This window comes from Propithecus coquereli, unplaced genomic scaffold (genome assembly GCF_000956105.1).
Source record: "Propithecus coquereli isolate 6110/MARCELLA unplaced genomic scaffold, Pcoq_1.0 Scaffold156, whole genome shotgun sequence".
Taxonomy (NCBI): Eukaryota; Metazoa; Chordata; class Mammalia; order Primates; family Indriidae; genus Propithecus; species Propithecus coquereli.
This window is the reverse complement of record NW_012140080.1, coordinates 7,406,304-7,417,675: the sequence shown is the minus strand read 5'-3', so window position 1 is coordinate 7,417,675 and position 11,372 is coordinate 7,406,304. Positions and strand designations below refer to the sequence as shown.

Here is an 11,372-nt window from a genome sequence, read left to right as displayed (position 1 = left end):
TAAATTCAGTTGATTTCATCTCCAAAATCTATTTCCATGCCTCCTCTTTTCTCCATTTCCATTACCTCCACTCAAATCTGAGCCTCAGTCATCGCCCTCTTGTTTTGTCCACTCTCACGGGCTTTGTAAGTTCTGTAGAAGAGGAAAAATATCTCTTTTCCTACCCATCCCAGGTTCAGGGATGAGGCCCCTATAATAAAAGGCACATTAACCAGAGAAAAGCATACACATTTATTTAATAAGTTTTATATGACATGGAAGCCTTCATAAGAAAATGATGACCCAAAGAAACAGTTAAATCTTAGTGTTTTTTTAGTAGTAGATTTGGTGAAGAATGGAGAGTTGTGCAGAACTATGACAGGGCAATGAGTGTGATCTAATGGTAATAAACTGGGGGAAATTTAGCAAGGCCTGCTTGTTCAGATTCTCCTCTGTGTCCCTGTTTCTTCCAAGGTAAGCATATTCCCTTCCTATCCTCCAGGTACAGAGAGGCCACCTCTCACATGAGGCTCAGATTTGCTTCAGGGGAAGGTCAGAAAATCCTTCTAATGTTTTGTCACCTGCTTCATGGGAGAGGCAGGGAAGGCCAGAGAGATCTTCCTGCTTCTGTGATTCTCTTAACTTCCTTCAGCTTCAATATGTCAAGGTTCCATATGTTGGGGTATTGTGCCCTGACCCCTGCCAGTTTTCTCCCTGTTTCATCTTTCTCCCCCTTCAAACCTTCTCCCCATAACCAGCCAGAGTAAAGTTTTCAAATCAAAAACTGCCTTAAGCCCTCCAATGACTCCCTTTGGAATAAATTCCAAATACTTGAGCACGACCCACACAGCCTCGTATGATTGAGTCCTTGCTCTCACTGTGCTGCTTCTGGTCTTCCCAGAACATTGGAAATTTGACGTGCTCTTGCCTCTGCTGCCCAATCTTCATGTCTCGGCCTAAAGGGAAAACCAGAAAGGGCTCCTCAGGTACCGTAACCAAGTAGATCTTCCCATTGTTCTCTGGAGCCTCCCACGTGGACGTGACACATGTATGTGTTTATGTGTTCATTGTCCGCCTCCCTCTCTAGACTGTGAAGTCCCCAACAGCCTTGTCACAGATGTTCTACACGCCACTCAATGGCCATTATTCACTCAATGCCTGGAACAAATTTCTTCATTCAGTAAGTTTGTACTTACTGCCTTTCACGTCAGGCATTAGAACTCTAAATTAATACACAAAAGAAATAAGTAACGTATTGTGTTAAAAAGTGGTAAGTGCTACAGAGAAAAGTAAAACAGGAAGGTGGCTGGGGAGAGATGGGTGGGTACACCAGTGCAGTCTAAATCAGGGACTGGGCAAGACATCACCGAGAGGGGACTTGTGAACGGAGATTTGAAGGATGTGAGAATGAACCACATGCAGGAAGAAAGTTCCAGGCAGAAGTCAAGTGCGAGGACCCAAGGTGGGAGTGTGCCTGCCCGGGTGTTCTAGGAACAGCCAGAGACCAGGGTGGCTGGAGCTGAAAGAGTCGAGGGGATAGTAGAAGATGAAATCCGAGAGGCCAGTAGGAGTCTCTTGGCTTCTGTGAGGACTGGAGGGTTTCGAGTGTAGGAGAACACAGTCCGATTTATGTTCTAACCAGATGCCTCTGGCTGCTGATTTGAGAACTGTATGTGGGATATAAATGGCCAAGAGTGAAAGCCCAGGGGCCATGTAGGCCAGGTGAAAAGTAACAGTGGTTAGAACCAGGTTAGGAGTAGTGGAATTGCTGAAAAGTGGACACAGTCTGAGTATAATGTTAATGTAGAACTGACAGGATTTGCTGAGGTATTGGTTGCAGGGTATAAAAGAAAAAGAGGAGTCAAGAATCACTCCAAAATAGGTATCCAATACACCTTTGTTGAAGGAATGAATAAACGAAGGAATGAATGACACGTAGCTGTTGAACAGTAGGCTCAAGATTTGAAACAAGGTTAGTAAAGATGTCAAAATACTCTTTGTCATTCTTACCCTGTTAGAATATGACAAAGAAAGCCCTTCCTTGACAAATACACATATGTACATACATGCCAAACTTGCACATGATCTTGGGATGTTTAAGGACCTCTTGAAATCCATCCAGGAATCCCCTGTGTTAAGAGAGCCTGCACTTCATCATACGATCATCTACCATAAAAATCTGATTTTTCAAAAATGCAGTTTGCATAAAACTTTTGCAAAAACATTTGCATAAGGATCTTACAAAATGTTCTTACTCCAACCTTACAAAATGGATGAATATAACAGGAAAAAACCAAATTGTATTTCTGTTTTATATGTTTAAAAATAATCATTACTTACATTGAATTACATATATTGGAATATAACAATAGTTTCTAATTCAGTATCATAAAAAGCAGTAATCAGGGTCAGCACATCATTCTAAATATTTTTTAAAGCCTAAAGGAAACTCCTCATTTTCTTACAGTGAGATCACAAAAGGTAATAAAGCAGCATTTCTTTATTTATGGCTGGAATTATAACAACTCATTCCAGTAACATTGGTTTTCTGATACTGGTAGAAGTTTTACTGGTAGGGTTAGATGCCTTTATTTAATAACAAATTAGAAATCAAAATTAATAAATGCAGTTTAGTGAGTAAAATACAAAGTATGCTTCATGGGGGGAAATAATAAAAAGTATTTCTGGAAAGAGCTGTAGTGCAAAGACAGTGGTTTTTGTGCAAAGACCATAATAGAAGACTGAATATCACAGTGTTTTGTGAGTGGCATGAACATTATTATTATTGCATAATAATAGTACAATTCGGTCTAGACTTCACCTTGAAGTAAACCTAAAAAAGCAATGCAAATAGTGCCCTCAAATTACTTCTAGATTATCTGTTTAGTCTGTGTAATCCTCGTGTGTATATATAAACGAAACGTTTGACATCTATGTTTAAATTATATTTTTAAGCATTCCAAGGTTTTGAGGGAATAAGGTTGTTTTGTGTTTTGTCCCGTAATATAAACACCTTTATTTAAATTCCAAGGGCTGTTTTCTAAAGTGGGACACTGCCACAGCCATAAAACTATTTCAAGCCAATGGGCATCACAGAGTTAAAACTCTAGGGACTGAGACCGAGCTTGCTTACAAGCTTCGTGACTGCCCTGAAGCATCTAAGAGCCAAAAAGAGAGAGAGAGAGAGAAAAGGAGAAAAAAAGGAAAAAAAAGAAAGGCAATAGAGAAAATTGCTTAAAATCTATCTCGGGAAGTAATGCCACATCTGGGGGAAAAAAAACTCAGGTCTTGGGTTTTGTTGCTTGACCTTGCCCCAGTGGTCCACATTCTGTTCCTTATATCCTTGGAGAGCTGAGAAAAATGCCTGTCATGTTTCAAACTGATCTCTTAAATGATGAAGGGAACTGAGAAAGAGGGAGTCAATATAATTCCTATTTTCTAAGACATAGGTACCAACAGGATGACATAAAAATGTCAGCGCTTGAGGCTTAATTTGGACTTTTGGTTTCTATTGCCTTGCAACTGAGTCAAAATTATATCTGAATTTTCCGTGGCTTGTTTTTATAAGTGAAATATGAGCATTTACTGAGTGAAAGCAAAAGAGAAGCAGGTAGACATTGGGCACTTTTTAAAAAATCTATACAATTTCATGACTTCAGAAGCAAAAATCATATCAATTAAATTAATATTGAATTGAGTTCTAGATGTGAACTTTAGTGTGCAGTAATTGTTGTAACATGAGAAAATATATTATAGAAATGGTGATCATATACTCCCCGTACTCTGAGTATTCATCTATAAGTCAGAATGTATTTCTGTTTGGAGTATAGGTGTTAACATGCTTTCTTAGTAGAGAGTAGAACAGCCCTTCTGGTGTATGTTATGAATGCATATTAACAGCACGGGCATTTGCATATCTGGAACTATAGTAGAAAATGCATAACAAAATTTCTTTTGAAAGATTATTGTACAAACACACTTAATCCTTGCTAAATCTTGACATAACAACTTTTTGTTTCCCCCTCCTTGCTTTTGAAAAAATAAAAATAAAAATAAAGCATCCTAACAATTGATTAATAGAAAAGCTGAAGGCAGATTCTGCGACTCCACCCATCACCATCAAAGGTTTTTCCTTCGTGATCAATGGCAGGAATAGAACAGCCCCAAATGTTTCCATCAATAAACTGTTTCTCATTTTTTTGCACATGCAAAGATGAAATATAAAATCTATCTTTTCAATGAACCACATTGGTGATGATTTTTCTACTGGCACATCATGTCATCTATTCCTTAAATTTTGATTTTCATGTTTGTGATGATGCCTTTAATGCAATGTAGGTTTGGAGACTTTGCAAGTTAAGGATATGCAAAATTCATAATAGTACTACTGGCTGCTTTGTGGCTTATGACTCCGATACGTAAGCTCCTTTACATTTAAAAATTAAATCATACTTTAGACAAATAAAATTCTGTATCTGGCTTTCCTATGGAAATTCTCTGTCTTAATATAAAAAGTGGTGTAGTTTTTGAATCAGAAGCTGTTTGAAACATATTCAATGCACCCATTGCCAAGTGATACTCGCTTAAACAACAAATTTTAAAATGGCTATGTTATGTCTGACTTTTTAAAAAACATGAGCTAGGCCAACCTATGTATTTCAACTTATGAATTTATAGTCCTACTCTTATTTTAAGTTTGTGTTCCCTACTGGGCCATTAAGACAGAAAAATTATCCACCTTTACCTTTTTGATTCCCCTTTTTGCCAACTTCCCCATCTTTTCTAGAACTGTCCAGGAAACGTCAAACAACTTTCTGAGGCGGGCGGAAATGAGTAGGGTATGACAGGAGCAAAATTGAATTTAGTGTGAGGCCCCTGGTGCCAATTTGGATCCGAAGTGCATTAAAGCAGCAGCATTCTAAACCTCTCAAAAGAGGGATTTATAAGGGGAATGCTAACACAGATTCAACAGTTCCAGCTCTGCCAGGGATTACTTTAATACCAAAAGCATACTCTCCCACTTTATAGAAACAGATTACTCAGTCGTCAAACAACAAAGGTTGTGTTTATTTGTTTTTTTTTTAACTTTTTATTTTTTTTTTAAAGTGCACTTTTTACTTTACTGACCGGCAATTCTGAAATAAAATGTCCTTATTTTTTGGGGTGGCGGGGGAGTTGGGAAGAAGAGAAAAGGAGAGGAAGGTGGAGTTTGCCTCTGGCTTTGCAGTGCGTTTTATCTACAAAGCTCTGCCAGCTTTGCTTAACTGTTTCTACCCTGATTTTGTTCAGAAGAAACCAAAAAGGAGGAGTAGGGGAAAAAGAAAAATATGAAATATGCCTGACAGGGAAAACATTTGGACACTGATGTAAGACTAAGAAGATATTTAAATTAATGTTGGTTTAGAGAAAAAAAATATGAAGATAAGATTTTTAGGAGAAAGAAAAAAATCTGAAAGCTCCAAAAAAACAAGAAAACTAATCTTTGATCAAACTACTCAGAGGAATGCCAGGGATAGAAAGACAAAAACCTAAGTGATAATTTTTATGTTTATTGTGTCTGAAATGAAATGAGAAAGAACGAGGAAGTTAACGCTGGGAAGAGATGGGTACAATAAAAGAGTGAAGTTAGTGACTTTCGGCAGAGGACAAAATATGTAGTTTGAAATCTTTAACAATAGACTTGCAGTGTCTCTGCAAAAGTTGCCGAAAGCAACCAGCAAGTGTAGGAAGGGGAGCATCGGGGGATGTCTTTCACAGACCCCAGATGGAGAAACTGTTCTTTTATTCCAAATTCTTAAGAAGCACAGAAGTCTTACATGTTAATAAGAGAACACCCAGGCACACTCCTAAGTTACATGCCGTGAAACAAAACAAGGAAATAAGGAGACCTTTGTTGACCCCTCTTTGCTTACACAAATCTTAGTCTGGTGAAGCATCTTAAGACGAGTTTCTAGCACCTTTTCACGGCTTTCTTTTCCTGGGTACCCAGATGCACAAATGGGATGGTGATCTTTACAAAACAGCATCATCGTCAACAACAAAAACCTCTCGCGCACACAAAAGCCCACCTTGTAAATGAATGGAATATTAACGACCACCTAACAGTTGCACCGTTGGCAGGGAGAAACTGAACACTCACACAGCTATTGCTACAGATTGCTAGTGAAACCCAAGCAGCTCGAGGAGAAACGCACCTACTGTATGTGAAATGCTGGTGCAGATTTTTTTTTCCTATCAGTCTAACCTTCTGTGTTGATGCATGAATGCTGGTACCCACTTACAGGGATGCCAGATGATCAGTGCAGAATGAAGGTCCCAAGAGAGAGGATCACATGGCTCTCTCTGCCCTGTGACGTCACTAGCAGATGGCATGGGTACCAGCTCTGGCAGTTGGCATCAATGTCACTTTTTAGAGATCAATGAGATAGTGCAGATATACACAGATCTAGAGACTCCAGGAGACGATGCGACACTCAGCCTGAAAAGATTTGGAAGATCCAAAATGAAAACTGATTATTGAATGAAATTAAAACCTAAGGTAATATAAATAAAGATATACTTCAATTGATGCTGGCTTTGCATGCAAGTATTTAAAGATACAGTGTCACTGTCTTATAGCATTTATATGCTCTTTGCCATCTATAACTTCTTATCATATTTCATTCTTATGATGTAATTATCACATACTTTTACTGCTATTATGTAACACTACAAGTATGTGGACATTACTAAGAGTTTGTGTATGTGTACGTGTGTATGTGTGTGTGCTGAGGGGGCTGGAGATTGTTCAATTGAAAAGTCTGTGTTTTAATGTGCCTATTTGTTTGAAGACTTTAGATGAAAATACTTGCTGCTTCACCAAACAAAAAACAAAATGCTTTTGAAACACAAATTATTTTCCCCTTTCATTCGGGATTCTGAACACACGTGCACAATTGCAGTCAGAATCCTTGGACCGTTCCTGTCAGATATTAGCTAGAGGGAGACTTCTGTGGCTCATAGAACAAAAACACTACGAGAGTGTTTTTTGTCCGGGATGATTTGAACAGCAGTAAACAGACAATTACATTCGGAAAATTTTTAAATGTAAATAAAAGCAGTCTCAACATTTTCTTTGGTTAAAAGACATTACCAGTGATTTTTTTGTTTGTTTGTTTATTTATAGAGTTTATTTCAAATTAGCCTAATCCCCTTTTCTTTCTGGAGGCTGGGAAAATAGTGCTGTTTTACATAATTCTTTACTGATCTCAAAAAAAAAATCAGTTTTAAAATTGACTCTGATTAATCTTTTCTTTAAATTTGTATATTCCCACAGTCACTTATCTAAATTCAAAGTTGTATGATACAGCAAATAAAGTTAAGGTTAATTTTTTTTCCTGAAAAAGAACATAAATTTGTCAGCTCATAGAGAGGTAGCACTTTTCATTTTAAAAACTGGTTTCTCTTCTCAGTTTGTACTCAGGGGAATTGGAATTAATGAAATTCTGCATTGGTATCTCATGTTTTGCATTTGCTTAAATTCCATGATCTTTTTTGAGTATTAAAATCCAGTTTAAAAATCAAAGACAAATGGAGATGGTGGTGGTATCACAATAAATACTTCATGTTTTATTTTCTTTTGATAATTTGCTGTATAAATTAATCCTATTGCATGCATCAATATTTTCATAATTATTAGTTTTCATAAACTCAAAAATTATATTTAGTGTGAAAAAATGAGTCCTGGAATCAGTCTTTTTCATGTGTTTTTGTAGTCTTGCGATTAAGTCCTTAAATATGTTTTAAGTATCTAAACTTTAAAAATGAAAACACTTTAAATATTGTGCTGGCATTTTTTCAGGTAATTTAAGGTTAGAGAACCATGTTAACACTACCATTTGATGAGTCTGTTGTCATGCCAGAATCCCAGATGTGCAGAAAGTTTTCTAGAGAATGCGAGGACCAGAAGCAAATTAAGAAACCAGAAAGCTTTTCCAAACAGATCGTGCTTCGAGGAAAGAGCATCAAAAGGGCCCCTGGAGAAGAAACCGAGAAAGAAGAAGAGGAGGAAGACAGGGAAGAGGAAGATGAAAATGGGTTGCCCAGAAGGAGGGGTCTTAGGAAAAAAAAGACGACCAAGCTCCGATTGGAAAGGGTCAAGTTCAGGAGACAGGAAGCTAATGCCCGAGAGAGGAACAGGATGCACGGTCTCAACGACGCTCTGGACAATTTAAGAAAAGTGGTCCCCTGTTATTCTAAAACCCAAAAACTGTCCAAAATAGAAACTTTACGACTGGCCAAAAACTATATCTGGGCACTTTCTGAAATTCTGAGAATCGGCAAGAGACCAGATCTGCTCACATTCGTCCAAAACTTATGCAAAGGTCTTTCCCAGCCAACTACAAACTTGGTGGCAGGCTGCTTGCAGCTCAACGCCAGGAGTTTCCTGATGGGTCAGGGGGGGGAGGCCGGGCATCACACAAGGTCACCCTACTCTACTTTCTACCCGCCCTACCACAGCCCTGAGCTCACTACGCCCCCGGGGCATGGGACTCTTGATAATTCCAAGTCCATGAAACCCTACAATTATTGCAGTGCGTACGAATCCTTCTATGAAAGCACTTCCCCTGAGTGTGCCAGCCCTCAGTTTGAAGGTCCCTTAAGTCCTCCCCCAATTAACTATAATGGGATATTTTCCCTGAAGCAAGAAGAAACCTTGGACTATGGCAAAAATTACAATTACGGCATGCATTACTGTGCAGTGCCACCCAGGGGTCCCCTTGGGCAGGGTGCCATGTTCAGGTTGCCCACCGACAGCCACTTCCCTTACGACTTACATCTGCGCAGCCAATCTCTCACCATGCAAGATGAATTAAATGCAGTTTTTCATAATTAATGAGGAAAATGAAAATAAACAGTGGTCATTCACCTCCCCCGTCTAATTAAGACAAAGCAGATGCTTGTGGGCTGAGTAATTGGCACAACTCTATCTAAGGTGTTTACTAGTTTCTGAAGTGTGTTTCAACTATTGTGAGAATTTTCTATGTAATAATAAATCTCTTTTCGTATGAGAACTTCTTTTCCTTTCCTTTTGTCTGTAAAGCACTGTGATTGTTTCTACTGAAGGGTTTTTTTTTCTTGTTTTATTTTCTTTTAAATTCATTTAATTTGTTTAAACAAGGTGTCTAAGAATATACTGTTAAATAAAGACATGCACACAACATAACAGTCTATTTTGGTTGTACGGTAATTATAAAATGCATGTTATTAAAATCAGATGAGTAAAATGATGTGTTTATAATTATTAGAAATTATATATTCTGTATCTTTGAAAAAATTGAAATTTTTAAATATCGAGAATATCACTGAGCTGACAATGACATTGGAAGAGGCATTTGAAGATGTGCAACAATATAAAAAGCTATGCAATTTTCTTTTCATTAATGATGAATCTAAATGCATTCCATCAGTAACCATTCCTCTTCAAGTATTTGCATAGGGGGCAACATAATATTTGGGAAGGCGGTGTCATAATTTGGGGAAAATTATTTCAATTATAAAGAAAAAAAATTTCAACATTTGTTTTGTATCGTTCAGAAATTATCTGTACAGGTTTGTTATCACAATGTATAATTGTGTTTTTCCACCCCACATTTTTAAAAGCAATTAAACATACATATTTCCACTCATCAAGGACATCTATTAGCTGTGATATTTTTGCATGATACTTATTATTTACTGGTACACAGCTGCTTTCTGTCTCTAACGCTCCCCCCTCTCCATTTCAGAAATATTTCTGGATTACAAAACCATAAGAGCTAAAACAAATTTTATAAACAAAATGGCCAAAACACTTACAAGATTTTTTTTTTCCTAAGTGTCTTAAATGAAAGAAGAGGAGCCCATGAGGGTTAAACATCCTGGGGAAACAATGATAAATCCTGGTAACCTTCAACTCAAGCCTAAATTCGGTGGCAAATTTCCAGCAAACACCAGAGTGGATGTTAAAAATGGAAGGTTTTACTCTGCGCCGTGTAATAAGTCTGGCCGATCAGAGGCTAAATTCTGTGTGATTAAAAGTTTCCTTACAAAAGGCCACCACCAACTTACTTTAACAGCGCCTCTGGAGCTAAGCCCTCAAGCAGGATTGAGTCCCTTCTAGAATAAAAGGCGAGGTGACAATGACCTCGCTCAAGATGCCCTCTGGTGCAGGTTTGCCTCCCAGGGGTAGGAGGGGGACAGCTGCGCAGGCTGGCGAGGGGAGCAGAAAGTGGGTGCGGGGGTGGCGGGACAGAGCGGGACTGGGGTGCGCCCCGCCAACCTGCCCCCGTGGCGTCCGCAGGCACGACGGGGCCTGGCTGGCGGCGCAGGGAGAGGCTGCAGGAGGCGCCGGACCCCTGCAGTGGCGGTCGGAGCACAGCCTGCACCGCCCGCGTCCCGCCCGCAGTGGGCGCCCTGGGGTCCGGGGGACCTCGCCCCGCCAGCCCTGGCCGCGGCGCCCACGCTGACCTCGCCCGCCCGGGAAGGGGCCGAGCGTCGCGGGGCACCTACCGGCCAGCGCACCGCAGCGCGCGGGCCTAGCACAGCCTGCCCCGCGCCCGTCGCAAGTGGGGAACACGGCGGCGGCGGCGGCAGCCACCGCTCCGGTTTGCCCGAGTGCTGCCAGGAGCGGACCCTGTCCTCCCCTCCCAGGCCGGCAGGACTCCGTGAGCCGAGGCTGCGAGGCCTGCCCCCCCTTCTCCAGAGGGTGTAGTCGCCCTGTCCTCAGCCCTCCCGGCTTGAAGTCCCCAGGCCTTGGTGCGCGCGGCAGCAAAGGTGCCCAGCAGCTGCTGGCGCGGGAGTCGCGGGTGATGAACGCGCCCTGCTAAGCGGGTGTGTTAGCACCTGTTCATTCAAATCCCACGAGGGCAGGGCGAAGGAAGCCGGGGAAAGAAGAGCAATTGTGCCCTCCCGGGTCAGAGAGAAGTTTGCCTAAGGTAGAGAGCCGCCTGTCCCCTCTGCCTGTCTTGGGCACAGGAGTGACTCGCGTTTGCTTTCTCCCATATGCGTACAAAACCTGCTGTCCCTGGGACCGAGTCCAGGACTGCCGCGCCCCTTTAAGGCCCCTCAGACACTAAAAGCCTGGTCACTGCTCACCCCGTCTGAACAAACAGCAAGAAAGTGAGAACGCGCCTGGAAATAGAAGAACCTGACTTTTTTTTTTTTTTTTTTTAAGCAGTCCTTTTTTAATCACTAGCAGAATAGGTGTGGTCTCCTCTCATTCTTACTCCAAGGTGACCTGCCGCCCGACTGAGGACAGCATCGCGCCTGCTCAGAATCTTGTTGGTTCAAACAAGCTTTTGAAACCCTCACAGTGTTTCCAGGTCACAAATTCATGCTGGAAGGAGAGATTGCAACAGGAGATGTATTCTGCC

At 40.7% G+C, this 11,372-nt stretch overlaps 1 protein-coding gene across 1 annotated transcript; it reads left to right on the top strand.

Moving 5' to 3' along the window:
* The first annotated feature begins 6,000 nt into the window (after positions 1-6,000).
* Positions 6,001-9,654, top strand: NEUROD6 (neuronal differentiation 6). The gene is made up of 2 exons (XM_012640687.1): positions 6,001-6,517; positions 7,820-9,654. Exon 2 carries the CDS (start codon positions 7,841-7,843, stop codon positions 8,852-8,854), a length of 1,014 nt encoding a protein of 337 aa, XP_012496141.1. The 5' UTR covers positions 6,001-6,517; positions 7,820-7,840; the 3' UTR covers positions 8,855-9,654.
* Positions 9,655-11,372: the final 1,718 nt, after the last annotated feature.